A 23,063-nucleotide genomic window follows, 5' to 3' on the forward strand; every position below is an offset into this window, starting at 1 on the left:
TCATAATGACAGTGCCTGCCAGGTGGGATTCCATCGGGGAAAAGAGCCCACTGTCACAAATGTCAAACATGAGTCCCCCCTGGCCCCCCACCCCCAGCACAGGGTCCAGGAACCCACTCTGCCTTATTTGTGGAGGCAGTGAATGGCTAAACTGTTGTCCAAAAGGACCTGCATTATAGGTCTTAAAGATGTATGAAGGAAAGCCTTCCATTCTAGGGGAACGGTCCTCACCTCCAGCACATTAATGGGCTGTTGGTGGTCTCGCAGGGAGAAAATACCTCAACATTCTTCTCTGCCAGTCCAATGAGGGGGTGTCTGTAACCATTGTAGCCTGAAATTGCAGAGGATGTAAGGGGCAACCCACTTTAATATCTAAGGGGTACATCCACCAATGTTTGCCATGACTGAACAGAAGATCTTCACAAAGAGGGGCTCCCCTGTTTCTGAAGCCACTGTCACCTGGTGACTGGAGGGACTGTCACCAGAAGGATATTGCACAAGTATACATGAGGCCATTAATCCCAACCAGATGGGGACCTTTAGAACTGGATTTAATGCTGGAATCTGAAATATCTGGATTTTATCTGAAAAACCCAGATATTCTAAAGAGGAAGAAAAGCCCAATGGAGGAAAATTTTCTGTTCTATTGAATCAAGGAGTTTAGACACATGATTCACCAGTGCTGGAAGTACAGCACTGGGATTGTATTTTACTGAAAAATTGCCAAGTTCTCTGGAAAGGGATGGTCCACTGAGAATTTTGGATCAACGCACACAGGGCTATGGCACTGAGTAATCTGGCTGTGAACTGCTAGGCCCTAAAATGTTTCTCCCTAGGCATCTAATACCATTTGAGTTTCACTAAAAAGCAGAAGAGGTTCCTGAGCCACTGAAGACTAGGATTTGAGTGAAAATGTTGGAATTGGGCTCCACAGATGGCAAAAATATTTAAAGCACTTCTAATATTTCACACACAATGAACATGAATGAACAAACTTCCTCAGACAGAGAGCCCGATAGTTTGCGAATATCATCTTCTGCTGGCGTATCAAACCCAATGGAATTATGAAAGCTTTATCAGGGTCTTAATAAACCCCAAAATCTGTTAAGGTATGAGGAGATTATCAGCCTTGAAAGCATCATCCTCCATTTCCCTAAAATCCTGGCTGTGTATTTCACACAAATCTGTAAGTGAGCTAAAGAGTTCTCTCGTACTCGCCAACCTATGTGCTCTGGGAAGAAGGAGGCTGGTCATCAAATGAAGGTTTTACCTTGTTCTTAGCCACTCAAAGTATTTTGTTGGACTTCAAGGACTATGTTGATGCTTAACACATATTTGAGAGCTACGCCAATGATGTCTTAAAAAGTGATGTCCTTCATGCCAGCATGTTAGTTAGAGGCACCTTATTCAGATGCTGCGTAGAGGCTTGAGCCCCTTGGACATGCAGTAAAATAGCTTCTGTTCAAGGAGTGCGCTTTTTGTAGAAATACAAGCTTGAAAAGGAAGAACTCCTATACTTTGTGCTTCAGTGTTTGTGCTCTTTAGACTACCCCCTCTAAGAGGGCCTACATCTCTCAGCTTCCAGTATCAAGGTGTAAAGCTCACACTCAAAATGCTGTGGAATCTACCCAAAGACCTCAGACAAACAATATGCAGATTCCTAGCCAACAAACATCATCACCCAGTAGCACAGGGTTGAAACCCTAAAAACTTTGGTGGCGAGTCTACAGGATTACCTGAAAGACAAAAAAAGGGTTGCAAAACCAAGATCTCGGGATCCGTGTCTGGGTGTGAAAAAACTGGAATGACTACACAGGCGCTTTTGACTTATTGACACAATTAAGTCATTGACCATGGAACAGAGGATCTGACATGAAGCAGGCATGCACCATCTGGTGCTGGTGGAGAGGTATTAATATTGAAAAACGTTCCAGTTACAGTAGCATAGTTCTTCACAAACTGAAGTTGCAGGAAACGGTATCTGCTAGAAGGTGAAAACGTCTGAAGAAAAGATGAATAAAGCAGTTTTTTTAGATTAGTATGCTTAAAAGAACTCAGAAAGGTACCAGATGGAACTCAGAAAGGCACCAGATTTGAAAAAGATGTTTAAAAGTGATGCATGAAAATGGGCTACTCCACACAAGGATAATCAAATAGGATCAGTGAAGCCAAGCTAGGTGGCTGTGTAGGTGGCCCATCAGTTATCTTAAATTACAGCCAAAAATGTGCATAAACTAAGACTATGGGGAAGGAGATTTGGCAAGTGGTTAGGGGTGGTAGAAAAGAATAACAGACCAGGAAGGTGCAGCAGTATCAGTAAAGCGATTTAGTTGAAGTGAGAGAAAAGACAAAAGGAGCAAATGGTTGCTTTGGTGTTTACCTCTTTGACTACCTCTACCAACATCAGTTACAGCCATGTAAAAAATAAAACAAATGCTGCACAACATAATCCCATAAAATACTCTTGAACATTCCATTCTGAACAGTTTCCTCTGCAAACCAGGCAACATCCACTAAAACATATAACACAGCCCTGATTTATTATGAATCACTGTAAGCAGCATCCAGAGGTGCACAGTTTCCTTTTAATCGATAAAATCCAGATTAGGCTGCAGAAAAGCCCCAGCATCACAACCAGTAACAGTAAAACAACTAGTCTGGCAATAAATTTAAATTAAACAAATTTGATGGTCTTTGAAAAATGAAGTGTCTCTTTCAAATGGAAAATGGGGCTTATCCTTAGCGGTAATTAAAGAATATAATTACCAAGGTATTTGATTTCATTTATATTTATCCTGGGCACCTCAAATGCAGATGAGTACAAAGTGTTGCCTGGTAATTTGGGGGTTGAAACAATTGAAATGGTTCAAACGTGGTTTTCTCCCACAATGCTATATAGAACGTTTTAAACAGTTGCATAATTTCTATACTGCATTCTAAAGCAATTGTTTCTCACTAAAACAATAACAATTCTGGAAAATTTAGAGTGTGACAAATTAACATCTTTGTTAAAATTAACAAAAGGGACCCTGGATCTAAAGTGAAGCTTCAACTGGGTAAATCCCCTGTAGCACCCTGTGTTATGTTATGCAGATGTGGACAACACAGCATCAACTCAGAAGGTATCCCAACACTGTCCGATGAGGGCTCTTTGTTGTATATTTATATGAATGTTATATTTGAATTGAATATTGAATTGAACTGAATATGAACTGAAATGAATTGAATATTATTTATATTAAGTATCAAAAAAGAAACACCTCAATTCATAGTTTGCTGTGGAGGGAAATAGCACTGAGAACAAATAGTCAAAGTGAACCATTATTCTGTTAACATGTATACATGTATAAGTGTATAACAAGTCAGATGTATGGTCTAGAAAAGATCACACCTTAAGCAAATGTAAAAGAGTTATAAAGGTCAGGGCAAAACAACAATGTATTTAATATAGCATTCCTAGCTGTAAAACAAAAACTGAGTTAGTGCTTACAGCCAATTTAGAAGTGCTCAAAACTGGAAAGGCATCTCCTAATTCCTATGAAATCAACTGTTAGAGAAAGGTTCCTGCATTTTACATTCATTATGTGGAGAAACGAACCTCTCACCAATGATGCAGTTCTCATTGTTTCGAATTGTGCAGGGAGCCGGCACAGAATTGATTGCATGATTTTTATGTATTTGCCCGGGGGCCTTCTGCTTAAGAAAGCTCTACTTAAAACCAAGGCCTTTTCCACCAAAATTGTGCACGCTAATCATTTTGTTTAAGTGGGCTCAGAAACCATAACTATGCAAGCGTTACTAAACTCATGGATGCTCTAAGTGACGTTTTATTAGTATTCAATTGCAGTGGTGATTATCAATGGTTTCTTTTGTATTATGATTAGCTTCCCAACTCTACAAGATGAAGCATGATCTGAACAAGGGAAATGCCCATATGTGTGATTTCCAAAATGAAGAAGAGAATGCCATGCCTCTTTGCTAACCTCTTTTACACATTTGACTGCTATAACATTTTGATGAAATCCTTCTTAAGTCTTGTTCATGGGAACTTAGTCCTCATCCAATGATACAAAAGTATCCACCTCACTATCACTTCGATGACACTGTCCTTAAACAGAAAAACTTGACCAAATTTGATGAAAAGTACTCACCCCAGTCTTGGGTCAATATTTCTGTGAATACTTTTTCCCTGCACTTTGCTGACATTACATATTTTGCATTGTGTAGTATCAGCACAAAACGTGCATTGTGTGGGTCAACTAAGTCTTTGAATGACTAGAGCTATATGTGTTAGTGGGCATTACTTCCATGTCAAGTCTAAGCAACGGTAAATTATCTTGTACATATAGAATTGAATGATAGCATTCTAGGCTTCATCACTAACGCACCGCTGACTTTCCTCATCTACCTTGAGGTGTTGTACACATCAAAGTCTAAATGGCAGTACAGCCAAAGTTCTCAAGTACTTTAACCTCTGTGGTAACGAGTACCAAATATGAGAAGTGTGAAAAGTGAATTCACACAAGGTGAAGCATTATTTGCATCTTCTCATCCGGGTGCCCAGGACCTATTGCTTGGCCTGGAAGACAGCACTACAATTACAAATCTAGCTTTCCACCAGTCATTCTAATCAGAATAAGTTATCAGGGTAAGAAGAGTGACACTGCCACACACATTCCTTATTCTTTATACAAGCTAAAACTCAATTTTCTGGCCAGTGTTGTTGTACTAGTCCACATGGCAGGGAGCATGGTATTTTAAAATGGGGCATGTAGAAAATGTTATGTTAACATGTCTTTCTACTGAACGGCACACAGCTATTTTTTCACTGTGGCAGGCTTAGTTGTCCTTTGCAGAAAACCAGAGTACAGAATAAAATCCTAATACTATACATCAGAAATGGATTTAGCTACAAAAATAACCAACAATATTTTATAGTTACAAAACAACAATTCAGCTGTGAGGTTGGATTTTTAATACATATTAAGGGAAAGAAACTGTTAGAAAGTTACATTTTCCCCTCCTGACGTTTCTGGAGGCCAATTTGCATTTGCTCTCTAATGTCTTCCAGTCAGGGACTAGCAAGTACAAAGGTGTGAAAACATGTAAAATGCTTCCCATGAGCAAATCCTAGGCTGATTTGAATGGGCAGAGATAACTCCCCTGCAACTCACAGAATATCCATGGTGAGGGCTGTGAATATCATTTTTGACATTGCAATGCCAAATCCTGCTTAAGAGGTCTGCTTGGCTTACATATAACACTTTGAGGTGTACTTAAAAGGCAGAGAAAGGATGGCAAGACAATTATTGTGCATCCTCTGTCGGGTTGCTGATGAACCTTGCTTTGTCCTACAATATTCGGTCTCTCGGTTTGACATATCAGATTGGGTGCACTTGAAAGGAAGTGAAACAGGGTGCAGCAATAACTCTTCTGTATCCACTATCTGGTTGCTGGAACATCCTACAGATTAATGTGCCTGGGTTTATTGTGAGTACAATAGCTGCCTCAAATGGGATTTTAGTGTTAGATGTAGGAATGTGGGAAGACTAGGATTACCATAATGCACTCCACACACACACACACACACACACACACACACACACACACACACACACACACTTTTAGACAAAGCCCAAGCTGAGTGTGACTGAACACTTTCACCATCATGAAAATGCCCAAAGTAGGTAGGGTTGGCTCTGGGAACCTTTACCCATTGGTTAGGATGTGCCCAGGAGTCATTCCCGCCCACTGGCAGGCATAAATGTGGCATCTCCAGGCACCCAATTCACAATTGGTGTAGCCAACCCGCACTCCAGCTGGATCACCATCAAATTACTCCTAGGTGTTGGTCTACCATGACCATGGACTACTGTTGTCACTTTGTACTTCAAGTTATTACTTCTATTTAAAAATCATATCTGCGGTTGCCCTTATTGGATTTTTTTTCATGTGAGTTTGGTGTCATTTTGTTTATTAAATTGTACTCAATTTTTGTTTTGCATTTTGTCTTTTACTGTTTTGGTACTATAAATACTTTACGCATTGCTCTAAGTTAAGTATGACTTCTTAGTGCCAGCAACCAGGGGGTTGAGCCCGGGTTAATTTATTAACTTTGAGGGTTCACCCTGATAAGGGTTGTGATTATTCCTTGAGATATGTTGTCGCCCACCCCAATTGAAAATCCAAATTATTACAAAAGCATTTTCTCTAACAGAATAGGAGATACTTATTTTTCACTGTTGTCCCACAGAGATTTACCCGGAAAATCCCCATGTGGCAAAGATCTGATTCAGGATATCTAAGGCAAATTACAATTTGTGGTTGACTGACGGCAATCTGCTTATGAAGCCCGCTTTCTGATTTTCATTCCTCACCAGATGAGCAGCTAACAGCAATTCCTCTGTCAGTGGCTCAATGCCAAAGCTCTCTGGCTTGGAGGACTAGACGGAAGGGAGACTTCTTCCACTACATGTTCAAAGAAGGTCCAGCACATTTGAGGTCTGTCAAAACATGAAGATGTTTCCCTTCAATATATGGCAAGAACACTTCCAGTCTCAATTTAAAAAGACTAATATGGAGCTGGAATCCCCTCTCAGACAACTGTTAGCTAAAGTCAAGGAGGCCAACGTGCACACTTCATCTCAGCAATGTGTCATCTGCCACTTGGGTAATACGAGAACTCCCAGGAAAAAGAAGTCGGAAGAATCATTCAATGGGCATGGTATTCCAGTGTTACCACATACAGAAGAATGAAGACCAGTAAGTGAATGTACAACCAACTTCACTCTTGCCTGAGCAACCAGTGGGGCCCTCGTATGCAGCTGTGCAAGAGGAACCAGAAAGATGCAAGATTCTATATGTCTTAATATTCTCTATCACTGTGAGGTGCAAATGCCCTCATCTACGTTTCTAGCACCACTCCAAAAAACTGCTGCTGCTTGCTTTTAATTAAAATGAATTACTTTTCTCAGAGTACTGCAGGCAGTCTGTCTTTGGTAGACAGATATATGCATGAATAAACCCGGAAGCCCAGCTGATGGAGGTCAGCTACCACCACTGTTGTCCATATTTTGAATACCCTCAGAGTTTAAGACAATCTGAGCAGGACTGCTGTTAACTGGAACTCAAGGTCTCCCAATATCTCCCATTGCTCTTGAGAGCACAGAGACACAGAAAGGAGTATCCTGCAAATCCAGCTGGAACACCCGGTTAAGACTTGATTTCTCCTTTTTGTCTCAAACCTTTTTATTGAATTGTAATGATATGAAAAACACATTGGACAGCATATAACAGCAGTGTGAGCAGTTGTCATCCGAGACTCACATATCCATGTTCCAGTATGAGTGGTATGAGGCTAAGCACCACCATAAACATGAACTCCCTTGTTTTCTGGATCCTACCTAATATTCCATCCACTACTACCAGTATAGCATGGACTATTGCTCATATTAATTCAACCTTGAGTTGGACCTTTCATTAATCTTCTTAGAAAGCTGCATTCTGTTTTTGTAGAAGTAGGGAGCTTTTCCAGCAGGATTTTAAGCAGAAATTTCAAATATTTAGGACACAACCGTTCTGTAACTTTTTGGGCCAGATCTTTAAAAAGGCCATCGAGTCAGTTTCAAAAGCATCAAATTACCCATATATTACCACATAAGGTCATTGTAATATGTTCTGTGGCGATAGTGTGGATAATATGAATTGGAAAAGAGTCTTCAGCGTTGCTAATAGATCCTGGAGCATCACAACATTTAGTTCTCGTGACTTCTCTAGATTTACTTTAAATGCAGAAATATTAACTTATTGGGTCAACTCCTTCTACAGTGTCAGAGGAAAACAGTAGGTCTGGTCAATGTGAACAAGATATTGTCTGTGCGAATAGTCATTTTAAGGTTATCTCTTCTAATCTGTATGGCCTTTATGTTCTTTCTACAAGCATACTCTGTAAATAGGTCCTTAGTAGGATAAATAAGAAAGGGGCGAGAGAGAGAAGCTCTGTCTCATGCCTCTTGTAATAAGGAAAGGGAGATAGGTTTCCTTTATTCTTGAACCGCGTTGCTGGTATTTGATAACACTTTTCTGAATCTAATGATAACAGTAAAGCTTGTCTGTGTGTCTTGTTGGTATTCTATAATTCATGATAAAAAATGTTGTATTATCACCATACTGTCTTCCGTTGATAACAAATGAGTGATCTGGGTTGATCAAATCGGTGACCATCGGTAACAGGACTCTCCCATCCAGCCATCAGGTGGTGCTGAAGAACACCTTTCGGGCTGGTGGGGGTTCTGCCTTTACACCAGTTGATGACAAAACACTCACCATCACAATGCACACCATGCTCCACATCACACTCTAATCTTGATTTTCACAGCACCATCATGAGGCATTATGATCTGTGTAGTTTCCTCTGTCAAATCTTGCCTAGATTGAATACTGGGAGTGTAGCTGGATTCAGTATCCCAGTTTCTAGTTCTAACTGATATCCTGACCCATACATACATCCTTCTTGGACTTTTCTTGTTCTCAGCCCTAGTCCACGCTCCATTTCTGGTTCCTCTGTTTCCCATCTAGTGTCTTGGGCTTTCAAAGGGTTTTATTCTCCAAATCACAGAGTGGTATTTCACCCCACTGGTGGATACCTGACTCCTAGCACATGGCCATTTACCTAAGTCATAGCCCTTTACCTGCAGCTGTGCTCTTCTCCTGTTCCAGGCCTCTACTTGTCCATGCACAGATTTGTCTGTGCACAGATTTCTTGTCTTGTATATCAGTGTTGCATGGCGTGCATACTTTCAGTCCAGTTTTGATGTGGTTCACAGAATTGGGTGCGGCTTTTTCCCTGAGCCCAATATCTGTTTTCGGCTCTCCTGCTTCTCTGTTGTGTTTATGTGAAACCTTAATTGTTATTATCAGACGGTATCAGTGAAGTTATGAGGCTTGATGCTTCTTGCACAGAGACTCACTCAGTGCTCATTTGTCTAAACAGATGACGAGTGTCTCCCTTTGTCCTTAAAGCATAGAAGCTATCATTTATGATGCTTTGTCTATTGATACCTTGCCCCGTACTTTCATATTCTCGTCCATTTGTTTACTGCATTATGTTTGTATGGTATGTCTATTTTTATCTTCTATGCATTACCCGATTCCTGGCCACTTTTAAATCTCATTGCGCTAAAATCTTCTGCTCCTGTCCAATTCTTCTTCTGCCAAGTTTTCATGGACTTCCTTGTGTGTGCTAAATCCCTCCTGCTCAATTCCTTTGTCCCTGCCAAGAGGAAAATCACCCTGTTATTTAGTCCTCCTGATCTTGGCAGGGGTTTTAACAAACGGCCCCAGCCTAGCCGTAAGTGTATTGTTAACTATTTGTGCATCCAGTTTGAGAAGTGAGATTGGCCTCCATGGGAAACAGGGCAACAAGTCCTTCCCTAGGTTTGAGGATGACCAAGATTAATGCCTCTGACAGGATTGGTGAGTCAAGACCTACTTCTAAGAAGGAGTTAAAAAGACAAGTCATAACTGGGGCAAGAGAAGTCCAAAATGTATTGTAAAATAAAAAGTAATAGGTATGAGGGCTTGGGGCTTTTCTGTGTTTTTGAAGGGCGATACTGGAGAAAACGACCTATTGTGCAATAGTGTGTGCTAAATGTGCTGCCAGTTCTAAACCCCTTACGTGATGTATGACAATCAGATTGATTGTGGCACCTGCCTTATTATAAAAGTTCACATTTAAGGTGCTCACATCACATGCTTTCTTCCATTGACCAACCCAGCATCAACACTTATTTCTTGCCTACTCTCTTTGATTTTAATCTGAAAGAAAGCATTTGTACCATTTTATTACTCCCATTAATCACCAGCATAAAATGATTGTTTAATATCAAGAATGGCATATTCTGCTCCATACTTGTCAAGTGTTTAAACTTGTGCCCTCTTTGCTAGCAATCTATGTCGAAGTATGAGTGCACTAGTTCTCTCGTGCATGTCTTCCCTTTCCTTCAGGTGGGAGTCAAGGAATGAAAAGGCTGAGAAAAGGTTGTGATGAGGCAGCCTCAGACCACTGCTTTCAGGGAATCCCACAGGGTTTAGTCATATACTTCCTCCGTCATTTTCCAACATGTATTTTTAATGCTATTATTCGCCTCATACCTCACCATAGGGTTAGGTGGGAATCCTTAGCTAGGGCAAAATCAAATGTGGAGAGTTTCTTTAGCATTAACCTCAAACTATACATAAATGAGATGGCAAAATGTCCTACTGCTGGTCTTGTTATTCTATTCATCAAAGTGGAACTGGTCTAAAATGCTGACGCCTGGTGTATGTTCTGTGCACGGATGAAAAAAATAAAGTGTCCTCCTCTTCAAAGCACATTTGCTGAAAAGTGTCCTCCAATCCACAGAGGAGAGCCATTTCTTGCTGCTGTCATTCAACACCCCCTCCCAATCAATTTTCATTGCTGATCTTCCCTTAAGTCTATACATAGCAATTTTAAATTCTCACCAAATTAATATGTCTTCTCAGATGCTAAGATAATATCTACTATGATGGATTTAAGGAACTTACCAGAGTTAGGAGCATATACAGTAGTTACATATTCAAGTCAGATTTTATCTTAAGCACTGGTATCAGAGATCTTCTATTTTCTTTAGCCTCCACCTTCGAAACCTAGTGCTGATAAGGTTTAGTTATTAAAATGGCAACCTCTACTGTTTTAGCTGGATGTGAGGTAAATAAGTGGTGAAGGAAACATTTAGATATAAGACGAAAGTAGTCTTTTATTCAGGGAGTTTCATGTATAGAGCAAATAGCACTAACAGTGTCTTAAAACATCTTTAAAACTGACATGTTTCAAAGAAAAATGAAGGCCCCTTTCAATCTATGAATCAATTTAATGATCTTTATTTCAGCACAATGGCCATAAAAAAGCATGTTAAGAAAAAGTACTTACATAATCATGAATAAAAAAATAAAACAATAAAACATCTCTGTTCATAAATTGACCTGCCACATCTTCACGTAATGCTTCTAAACATTAATTCATAAAACCACCACTCATAAAACACTCTCGTAAGCCAAGGCAATGATATCCCAGCAGGTTTAAAATCAACTCTTTAGGAAAATGAGGGACAGCACGAGATGGGACCTCTAGCTTAGTGGTTTACATTGCTTAAGCTTCCACATATGCATCAAGAAACGTGAGACAGGAAACAGGATGCACAATCTGGTGTCACTTCGTAAAAGTCTAAATGCTACCCTGAAGTTCTTTGGCCCCAAATTGTGACAGACAGGTAAAATCCACTTCCTCCGAAGGCATAAACATTTTTGGCAGAAGAATATGACATGCTTAACTGTTTCCGCCACCTGTGGGTAGAACAGGCAGAATCTATTGCAGTCACTAATGTGTTGATTACATTTACCTACAAAAAGAACCAATTGGAAGAGTCTCTAATCGGAATTTAACATACAGGGCCTTTGCTATGGGAGGTTCAATCTTGTCAAGATAAGCTTCCAGGAGAAAATCCCCTTTAATTTCCAAAAAAGAGACAGCGAGCATGCCAGCCCTATGAACGCATAAAGTCTGACTGTCCATACAGCGCCAATAAGCACCTGATAGCTCAGACTTTGAAACTGAACCAGCATCTGCAGGGCAGGACCACAGATTCATACACCCAATCAGTCATTCATAGTCTGAAGCCAGGGATTCTTATAGGCCCCAGGACATCCTACAGTGCCAACGGAGGAGCATAAGCTTAGGTGATGCCTAGAGCCTCCGCCAGTATAAAAGTGGCTTTAGCCCAAGTATATCCGGAATACACCTAAGACTGTAAGCAAGGCGTATGGGTACAATCGGGGTACTGGCTGGTAGTCCTATACAGTTCCTCATAAAGTCATTTTCTATAACTTTGAGTGGTCGAGAGTCATGGAAAGTACAAAGCCTTCCCCCTTACAGGGTCTCTCTAACAGCCTGGCTATTATAAATTGCAAGGGCTGGAGACCCAGGACGAAAGGGACAGCCATGATGGGCCCTCAATATACCCCCACAGAGCTGCCCTAGTTTAGGCCCTTTTAATTTAGACTAAAACATTTCAACATTACCAGATATCAGCAGGCAGCAGTTGGAGAATATGGCTCTAATAAGGTCTAGCAAGTAGTTCTAGCTAACATTACACTTTGAATGAAAGTGTCCTCTTCCCTGATGCATATCTCAATAACCCCCAGCACAGAACCAAAACTTTACCAGCCAAAAGATTCAACTACCACCCTCCCCCAAATCAACGCATGATGTAACAGGAATACCTTAAGTGAATTCTAAGCAAAAAGGGAACACCCCCCTCCTTTCTGTAGGAACATGAATCTGATATCTAAGTCTTTTGCCTTATGGGCCCTGCTCAACCCCATAATTTATCTCATGCCTCTCATGGATCATGAATATGTTGGCACTTGCAACTGGAAACTCTGGGTGAATCAGTTGTGAGAGGTGGACATTAACTCATCTGTTCATTGGGGATCATCATTTTTAGCTAATGACTTGACTGCACCTCAGATGTTTCAAGATGTTCACTCAGTCTGCTGCTAGGTGTTTTGGTGATGGATTGTCTTTGCTTGAGGGCTGCTCCCTCTGCCACCAAGACTTTCTCAGAAATGTGCTGTTATTTTGGCAGTAAACAGCTGAGTCAGTGATTACATGGTCATCCAAGCCCAGCAGTTGTTTCACTTCTCGAAGAGATCAAAGTCACCCTTTTCACCTGCCAGGTAAAAATAAAGCAGAATGGGTGACTCTCATTGATATGACACTGTCTGTGAGTTGGAAGTCTGTGATCAGCTTAAAGTCTGTTTGTGGTTTCAATGTTGAGTTGACTAGATGCTTTATACAACTGCACCATAAAGCCACTGCATATTGATGTTTACTTACCGTGGCCATTATGTCCTTTTTTACATAATAGCAGTGAACCACTGAGGATTTCAGGAGTTGTTTTGCAAGCAAGATATGACCAGGCTTATTCAGTGTGCTATCCAAGTGTATGAGTTGTTCCTCAGGCTTTTGTCTCATGGAATGTAGCAGATCTCTGATAAAGCTCTGTAGATCTCTGCCTTCAAAATCATGTATTCCTCTGATGCAAGTATTATTTCTCTGTGACCTACACATTAATACTGTTCCTCTGTAAACTATCTTCTAAAGTCCACAGGGGAGGAGCTACTCCTTGCCAGCAGGCCAGGGCTGCAGTTTGCCCCTTTCCTTAACAGTTTGGGGTGCCGCATTGTCTGCATCTTGCGTCAGTGTGAGCAGGTCCTACCAGATATGGTGCAGCAAAGTCATGGTCTGGAATATTCACCACGTTTTTCAGGCGATGTATGCAGTCACCATAAGCATCAGACTACCTATCAGGGGAATATACAGTGTGGATTTGGGTGCAAGTGATCCATCATTGTGATTGTTCTCCTTTTAAATAATTATTTACAGCATGATGGTGACAGCTCCTTTCCTTTCGCAAATGTTTGACTTGGAGCTGACCTGGTTTACACCACTGCCGCCCGTTGGCACTAACTGCCATGTCCGGTCTCCCATTGCCCTCTGCCATCTTTGTGCATTCAGAGCTCTGCCAGGAAAGTTACCAAGATTTGTGGTATGGTCCACTGATGCTATGGGAGCACTCACAAAGTCATCTCTATTCTGTTACTGCCAGAACTCCTTTCAATAGAGGTTACAGAACTATATCTGGCATCAAAAAGGCTCCAGAAGAGGTTAAGAAGATGAGGTTTATGGAGGGGTGCCGGTGAAATACAACTGCTCCATTCCCCTGCCAGGCTGGGCACATGACTGTCTCATTTTAAGAAAACTGTTGAAGAATCACAAGCTGTAGATCAGTTTAAGAATCAGTTTTCGGAATTGAGAAGAATTTTCTGCCTTTGCAGAATGAATGCAGCCACCCTCCTGTATGACGATGTCTAGCGGTACAAAAGCAAGGAGTCAAAGAGCTTTTGTCTTGCTGATGTTGAAGAAGAGAAAGAATTTGGGGGTAGCTATCCTCTATATAATAAGCCTCAGTTTATTAGAGGGCAATAAAAACTGCTGCTATAGTCACAGCAAATCACATTGCATTTGCATACACCCAGACTGGCGACTGCAGATTTTAAAGGATGTAAGCGCCTGACAACAAGAGGTTAAGAGTGCATGTCATACTCTTATTCTGGTTCAGGTGCTCCTGCAAATAATCTGCTTTATCACCAAATAGACAAAGGCCACCAAATGGCAGGTCTAGACATTCTGAACATCTCCAGAGAAACGCGTGGGCCTCATTCATGAATATTTCACCAAAAGGCATGTTGTGTTTGTGGATTTGAGGGAAGAGCTACAGAAAGTGGACATTTTCCTACATCTGTGGTAAAAAATGTCTAGGGGTACAAACAGAATTGAGACAGCTTTGAAATGGCAAAGCAAGCCTGAAGTATCAAACTATTGGGATTGGAGTAAAGAGGTTAGGTGGATCAGAAAGGGAACTTCGCTTGCGCACCAGAATCGTTGTGTACAACAAAGGTATGGGTTCTAAAGGATGAACTAGAATGATCAGAGTCTACAGTAGACAACTGACTATGTGTCCAATCCACTGGGGTCCAGTAAGGTCATTAACCAAATATAGTATAGAGTGGAATTAAAAAGTCCTCCTCACTCCCCAAGACCTCAGTGTGGTACACCCATTGAGTCATTTGAACACATAACTTTCTAGAGGATAGGTGGCATTTGAGGCAGTCCTTTTGTCTCTGAGATACTCATTTTGCTGTCTTGAAGAGGTGCTGGGTTATCCCTTCTCAAATCTTCAATGTGAGTGCCAATGGTGTCACAGATGGCAAACGATGGAGCAGAGAGATTGTCTTGGCTTTGGAAATGACATGAATTCCCCTTCATGGAAGGTATTAGGAGTTTGGCCTCCCTCTCATTGATGGCATCCAGGTTCCACCTCTTCAGGAGGAAAGAATACCCCAGGCACTAGAGGCACTCATTATGAGAATCTGGTATTGACAAAGGGTACTGGCATGTGAGAAAGGGATTGAAGCCTAAGGACGTTGGAAGTGCTTTGGACACATGACAAATACCAGTGGAAAACCTCAGCGGCTCCATATCCCACAGCCCTCTAAGCCCCATTTAAAATGGCAATGTTACCCTTGGTAGAGTTGTTCTGTTGTGAAAACTGGATTTGTACAGTGCTGCTTATCACCCAAAAGGACATCCAGGTGCTGTGCAACTCCGCTGACTGCTTTGTAGCATCCTCGACTTATACCAGGTGATAAAGATTCCAGATCCAATCTGGTGCCTAAGAAGTGGCTCATTTAGAATTTTATAGTCCAAGCTTAAATAAAAATGGTAGATGCGACGACCAGGCATGGTCGTTTCCTTGGCAAATGCTGGTATGTGGTACAAGATGATCAGATTTATTGAATAAGGACTAAACGTCCAAACTCAACTGCAAGTTCATGTTCAGATTGTGGGCACCTGCACTCCTGAAAAAAGGGTCTAAGGTTAAAGTTGTTGCTGCCTCAAACTGAGTTGATATTTAGGGCCCAATATCAAGATCTTGGTATATCTAAATATCTAAATATCAGTAGAACATGCATTAAGCTCCGATAGGTAAGACAAAGTAACTGGACATAAAGGGGTTAAATAGTTAACAAAATGGCAGCTTTTCAGATCTCCAGCCCATAACCGCTCCAATATGGAGTGCTTCCAGGACAAGTGAGGAAGAGCCAATATTTAACACAGCACATTTGAGAATAGCTTGCTTGGTTACTGTGCATTAATTGTTGGAGTTTCTTCACTCTCGTACCAGTAAGAACCTGGCCTACCCTTTGTATTCTTCTTTGTAGTTTTGGTGGCTTCCTTCAGTTTCCCTCTAATTATATCCTGCTTAACTTCTGCACTTCCTCTTTCCAGGTCCCTTTTGCTACAAACCAGCATCTGGGGTCCTCCTGCTACTATAGCTTCTCCTTCGAGTCTGCTCCCGGAGTGTTTACTCATGCTGGGATACCTTATCCTTAGCATACAGTGGTGAGCACTAAAAACTAACTGAGCATGTACCAATAATATTAATTTTTCCAATTGATGTCCACATCGGATACACAATTACAGAGCAAGGGTAACAGTTTCAAGGAGTCTGTGCGGCCAGATCAATGTATCCCCTTTACCTTATCCTTTTTCACTGCTTCCCTCATGGTCTTTTTATGTAGTAGTAGCAGCCAGACTCACTGGGTCAGTATCAGCATTTATACCACAGAATCCTGACATTAAGACATTAAGACATTAAGCTGCTTGACTGACCTGGACGATCGTCACACACCATTGACTGGGCCCAGGTGAAATTTTTCTAGGCTGGAGCTTCAATCAAATTCTACATATTCTGGGGTGGGAAGCAGTGCTTAATTTGTAAATAAAAACGATCTGGTGCCCAAAGCCCTCCTCCTAAACACGCGGCTGCTGCAATTGAATGTGGGAACACGGAATACTGAGGTGGCGTAATCATGAAGCCATCTCAGGCCTCCTCAATCCATTTAAAGACCCTTCAGGTCACTCTAGCAGCTTTCTACTTTCTCCCTTTGTGAGATTTTCGTTTTTTTCTTTCTCCACATTTCCCATACGTTTCTTTTGCTCGCAGCAAATGCTTGAGGCAGAAGAATAAGCGCCGGCCCTCAAAAATAAGTGCTGGTGCTCAGCACCGGAAACAGCAAGCACAAATTAAGCACTGGTGGGAAGGCATTAGTAATCATCAGATCTGTGGCATTCCCACAGTGACACTGCCGCAGGTTATTCAAAGGTCCACCTCACATCAGCTACAAATAAGCTCCATGCCACTCGCATCAATTCATTAATCTAATTTCACCCATTATTAAAACGTCTGTCTTCTCAGAAACTATCCGGCAAAATGGGGCATGGTGAGCAATATTCTATAAAGAAATACAAATTGAGTCGTCATGACTTAAAGAGCAGGCCAAAGTTATTATTAGAAACTGGTATTTGTAATTGGAGGAGAAAAGCAGAGGGTCTGCGCTTGACACATCACTGTGACCCATAGAATTAGCCAAGAACAATTCTCGGGCTTTAGAACGACTGCTTAATGTTTTAATATCCACTGAAACGTCTGGGCTATACTATGTCCTGCTCCTTGAGATCTATTTTCCTCATATAAAGAAATCCTACGAGGGAATGGGTGTCAAAGAAAACAAACAACAATGTCTCTGCTTCTCACTCGGCTCCTGCTATGCCACACTAGTCCCTCCTCACTCACCCCTTTCAGGCAGTTCTCTCCAACAGGGCTCATTATTCATTGTGATACACACAGTCACTCTCCACTTCTCACCTTAATTGTTTTTTTCTTGCCCTCCCCCAAGCACTCTGCCTCTTCGTGCTCCTTGGCTCCCTGTGGAAGGTTGGTGTAGTTCGCCAGGCGGTTGAGAAGTGATGAAACCTTGGGCCTGGTATCCATTTCTTCCTAAAATAAACAACAGCGCAAAAAACATAAAAAGCGGGACAGCACGAGGGAGAGAAATAAGGAAAAGAATGAAGCATGTAAAATATGAAAGGAAAGTGACAAAATAAATAAATAAATTACAAATTCGTGAAAGAAAAGAAGACAGACAGGAAAAGGGTAGAGACCAGGGAAAAGAATGGCAAACAGAACAGGACGAGGGAAAGAAAAAAATAAAATTATTATGAGGAAGCCAAGTATACGGGAATGAGAAAGGGAAATAGAAAAAGACCACAAAAGAAAGAGAAAAGGGAAAACATATTTTAAAGGTAAGGGCAATGAGAAAACGAGAGACAAAAGAAGGTATTCGAAATAAAACAAAGGAGAAGACATACTTTAACAGGTTAAGAAAACAGAAATTATGTGACGTAAAAAAGGGAAGCAGGGGAGAAAAAGCAGAAATGTTTTCCATTAAAACAGGACTATTCCCTGTATGCCAATGTTAAATGTAGCTAGCTAGCTGGAGCTATTATCATTTTTCATAAAAAATATGCCTTGTATAAACACAGTACCCCAGACTGCAGAGTGCAGGACAACGGTCAAGCACTTGGTGCACAACATACTCATCTGCTTCGCCACTTGTAGGTGCGTTCCTCTTGGTTTTATCAATATGTCCTGCGATACTGGATATAGATAAAGAATTTAAAGAGACTATTTTCTGTTCATCTTATTTTTTAATAGGTTTTGGGAAACGCAAAGTCGCTATTTGGTTTTGGTCTACGTGGCCTGAGAAGCAGAGGTTGTTCCATCTTTTGCTGAAAAGCGTCCGGCCCGTGAGAGACGATAGCCTCCCACAGTGTTCCCTGTGCACCCAAGAGCGGCCCTGCCGTGTGACTCGGAGCAGGGACTGGGATGAGGCCTGGGCCGTTTACGGCTGCCACGGTGTCCTGTTCGTACAGACGGCGGGCAGCAGTCAGCTGTGCCGGCTCTGTCTCAGAGGGCGGCCACTACCATCTAACCGGACTAAAACCCTGCCCGGCCCTTGGCCTAGGCCGAAGGGGTGAGAGGCAAGAGAGGCAGGCCCACGGCACTCCGTGGTCCTGGTGGTCGTGCGTGTTATGCAGCAGCAGCTCTTTTTGTGTTTTCTTTTTACCTCAAGGACATCGGTGGTTAATTGTTTAACGGAGCATTTTTCTCCTCAAAGGAAGGACAGTCTCATACTACATCAGGCTGACTATTAAACGGGGGTTTGCACAGGACTGTACGGAGGTATTGGTATTTATGAAGAGCAAACGTGCCTGGGTAGCATCGGAGTGCTTTACATCAATTGGCGACTTAAGAATTTGCAATTCAAAATGACATAACAATTCACATATTTACAACTGCATTATATTTCTTATTTACAATTTTAGTATGGGAGAGATTAAGGACCTGATTTAGAGTTTGGCAGAGGGGGTACTCCGGCACAAACGTGATGAATATACCGACCGCTGTATTACAATCCCATTATAGCCTATGGAAATTGTAATATGGCGGGAGGGATATCCCTCACGTTTGTGGCCAAGTAACCTCTCCGGCAAATTCTAAATCAGGCCGAAAGTATTTTGCCCCGATTCAGAAGATTTAATCTCCAAATTCTAAAATTTAATCTCAAATTCCGGGGTCGTGACTAGAACCAAGGGCAACAGCGCTGTCACTACAACACAGCTCCTCCCAATACAACTGCACTCTACTGTAGCCTCATTTGTACAGCGCTTCATACTGCTGAGAGGTGACACACTGCATTTGTGGAGTGATAAAAACTAATGATTGCAAGAAAGAGTGTGTCTCTGCAATGTTGCTTATATGGGGAATTTTGATGTCCTCTATGATAACAAGATGTGTGTCCTGTCACACCTTGGCGTGTATTGAAGCAAAAGGGAGTGAGAGAATTCTTACGTAGTGTACGGATAGCGTGTTGTGAGACATAAGTGGTAAGTATTTTGGTGTGGAGTATTCATGGAAGAGAATGTCTAAATGCTGTAGCTACACATAAGTAGGGAGTGAGAGAACAGTTGTGGATGCACAGATATATATACATATATATATCAAATCAAATCAAATCATTAACATTTATAAAGCGCGCTACTCACCCGTGCGGGTCTCAAGGCGCTAGGGGAAAGGGGGGGGTTACTGCTGCTCGAAAAGCCAGGTTTTTAGGAGTCTCCGGAATGCGGAGCGGTCCTGGGTGGTCCTGAGGCTGGTGGGGAGGGAGTTCCAGGTCTTGGCTGCCAGGAAGGAGAAAGACCTCCCACCCGCCGTGGAGCGGCGGATGCGAGGGACGGCAGCGAGCGCGAGGCCAGAGGAACGGAGGAGGCAGGTGGGGACGTAGAAGCTGAGGCGTCGGTTGAGGTATTCCGGTCCCTTGTTGTGGAGGGCTTTGTGTGCGTGGGTGAAGTCGAAAGGTGATCCTTTTGCTGACTGGGAGCCAATGCAGGTGTCTCAGGTGTGCGGAGATGTGGCTGTTGCGGGGTACGTCGAGGATGAGGCGGGCCGAGGCGTTTTGAATGCGTTGCAGGCGATTTTGGAGTTTGGCGGTGGTCCCAGCGTAGAGGGTGTTGTCCAGGCGGCTCGTGACGAGGGTGTGGGTCACGGTTTTTCTAGTGTCGGCGGGGATCCAGCGGAAGAACTTGCGGAGCATGCGGTGGGTGAGGAAGCAGGCGGAGGACACGGCGTTGACTTGCTTGGTCATGGTGAGAAGGGGGTCCAAGATGAAGCCAAGGTTGCGGGCGTGGTCTGTGGGGGTCGGTGCGGTGCCGAGGGCCGTGGGCCACCAGGAGTCGTCCCAGGCGGACGGGGTGTTGCCGAGGATGAGGACTTCTGTTTTGTCAGAGTTCAGCTTTAGGCGGCTGAGCCTCATCCAGTCTGCGACGTCCTTCATCCCCTCTTGTAGGTTGGTCTTGGCGCTGGCGGGGTCCTTGGTGAGGGAGAGTATAAGTTGGGTGTCGTCGGCGTAGGAGGTGATGATGATGATGTCGTGCTTGCGTACGATGTTGGCGAGGGGGCTCATGTAGACATTGAAGAGTGTCGGGCTGAGCGATGAGCCTTGAGGTATGCCGCAGATGATCTCGGTGGGGTCTGAGCAAAACGGTGGGAGGTAAACTCTTTGGGAACGGTTTGAGAGGAAGGAGGCGATACAGTCCAGGGCCTGGCCTTGGATCCCGGTGGAGCGGAGGCGGGTGATTAGGGTGCGGTAACAGACGGTGTCGAAGGCAGCCGAGAGGTCGAGGAGGATGAGGGCGACTGTTTCACCGTTGTCCATCAGGGTTCTGATGTCGTCTGCGACTGAGATGAGGGCGGTTTCCGTGCTGTGGTTGGTTCGGAATCCGGTTTGTGAAGGGTCGAGCAGGTTGTTGTTTTCCAGGAAGGTGGTCAGCAGTTTTTCAGGTCGCTCGGGTCAGCCGTAGGTTTCTTTAGGAGGGCGTTGACTTCAGCGTGTTTCCAGCATTCGGGGAAGGTAGCAGAAGAAAAAGAAGAGTTGATGACGGCCTGGAGGTGGGGGGCGATGATGTCGTCGGCTTTATTAAAGATGAAGTGAGGGCAGGGGTCCGAAGGGGCGCCGGAGTGGATAGAGTTCATGATGGATTTGGTTTCTTCAGTGTTGATGTGGGTCCAGTTGTTGAGGGTGAAGGCCGGGGGTGCGGGTTCGTGATGTTTGGTTGGGTCTGGTGTCCGAAGCTGTCGTGGAGGTCGCTGATCTTGCGATGGAAGAAGGTGGCGAGGGATTCGCACAAATCCTGTGAGGGCGTGACGGCGTTGGCATGGAGAACTCCTTGACGATGCTGAAAAGTTCTCTGCTGTTGTGGCTCGGTGAAAAAGTTCCTTTTGGCAGCACGGATCAGGTGGTGGTGTTCGCGGGTAGCGTTCTTGAGGGCGGTCATGTTGTCAGCGGTGTGGTCCTTGCGCCAGGCCTTCTCGAGGGTGCTACAAGTTTTCTTTGATTCTTTGAGGGTGTCAGAGAACCAGAGAGGTTTTTTAGTGTTGGTCTGTCGATGCGTGCATTTGAGGGGAGCAAGGTTGTCTGCGCAGTTGGAGATCCAGTTTGTGAGGCTGACGGCTGCGTCGTTGGGGTCGGTGGTGAGGGTGGATTGGTTGGCGGCGAGTGCGGAGAAGAGTTGCTCTTCGGGGATCTTTTTCCACTGTCGACGAGGGATGGGTTGAGTGCGGAGGTGGCGGGTCTCGCGTCGGAATGTGAAGTGGACACAGCTGTGGTCGGTCCAGTGTAGAGCGGAGGTGTGGCTGAAGATGTGTTTGCATCTGTATATACACACACACGACATCTTTGTAATGGTCTCTATGATACAATGTACAAGCATACTGTAAAATCAGATTCAATATGGAATAGATCAATTAATTAACACATTTGTAGCACAACCACCAACTGAGCCTCTTGGCATGGATTAGAGCTGCGTTTCCCAAACTGTGGGGCGAGAGCAGATTTTTGGTGCGTCAGGAAAATCCAAGCAGAAAATAAAGTTCCCTTTAAATTCTGTATTTATTTTGTCCCATTTGTTGGTGCTTCAAAGACAGAAGTGAAATGTCAAGCTATGTCTTCTGTTTACTTTTCTTTCTCCGACTGCAAAGTGGGAAGTGACAATCTTGCTTGCCACCAAGAAGTGGGAAAGAAAAAGGCTATGGATGTCCTTGTTTTCAATATATAACAAAATGTAATACCTGCAAGTGAGCTGTATGCATTCAGAAGTTAGGAAAGCAAAAATGACAAGCATTATTTTTTGTAATTATGTAGTGTACTGAAACAGATTTTAATGAGATCAAAACAGATCAATAAACTTTACTTGGTGATGCACAAATGATAATTTCACAGAAACTCGATTTCCAAACATTACTATCTATGTGCTATATAGTTTTCTCAGCAGAACTGTATGACTGTACACATTTAGTGGCCATTCAATGGAAAATGTGCTGTCTGTAAATGGCAATGCACTGCCACATGACACTTTAGTTCATTTAAAAAAAACAGCCCGCTTCATGGTCCTCAATAATTGGTGGGTCACGAATTTTATCGTTCTAAGAACTGGGTTGTGGTTCTAAAAAGCTTGGGAAGCACTGGACTAGTGGAAATATTTTGAGGTTGGCAGATGTAGGAACTCTGAGGAGAATAGGTAGTGAATGTCATGTCTACCTTAGAGATTGCGTTGATATCAATGGTTCTCTAAATATGGCAGATGGGACATCCACCACGATATTTTAGCATAGGTCCCAGTCTCCCAAGCTATAAAATAAGGTCCTTTGTCTCTTGGTGTACCTTTTGCCCAGAGGTACAATTTTCCATCAGTTATTGTATAGGCTCTGTGATGTCCAATTAGGACCCACTAAGAAGCAATCCAAAGAAACTGCCAATTATATAACCAACCAAAGTAAATTCTCTGAAGAGTCCATTAAGGAGTGGCGTCACAGACCCACAGGACTGGACAACATAGTCAGTCATGGTTTATGGCCTGAGGCGTCCTTCCAGGATGAGTCAGAGATAAAAGCCACAGGGATGGCTAGCAAACAACTAGCTACAGTGTAGGCTCTCATGGGTTCACATAAGAGTGGCAAAGA

General features: G+C 43.0%; 1 protein-coding gene across 4 annotated transcripts in view; it reads right to left on the reverse strand.

Moving 5' to 3' along the window:
* Positions 1-23,063, reverse strand: part of SLC12A6 (solute carrier family 12 member 6) — an 830,972-nt gene that overhangs the window by 423,558 nt on the left and 384,351 nt on the right. For all 4 annotated transcript variants that reach the window (XM_069238301.1, XM_069238300.1, XM_069238303.1 and 1 more), the window contains one exon: positions 17,352-17,483. In XM_069238301.1, the coding sequence (XP_069094402.1) occupies positions 17,352-17,483 (132 nt within the window). The remainder of the gene's footprint in view (positions 1-17,351; positions 17,484-23,063) is intronic.

Source organism: Pleurodeles waltl, chromosome 6 (assembly GCF_031143425.1).
Source record: "Pleurodeles waltl isolate 20211129_DDA chromosome 6, aPleWal1.hap1.20221129, whole genome shotgun sequence".
Classification (NCBI taxonomy): domain Eukaryota; kingdom Metazoa; phylum Chordata; class Amphibia; order Caudata; family Salamandridae; genus Pleurodeles; species Pleurodeles waltl.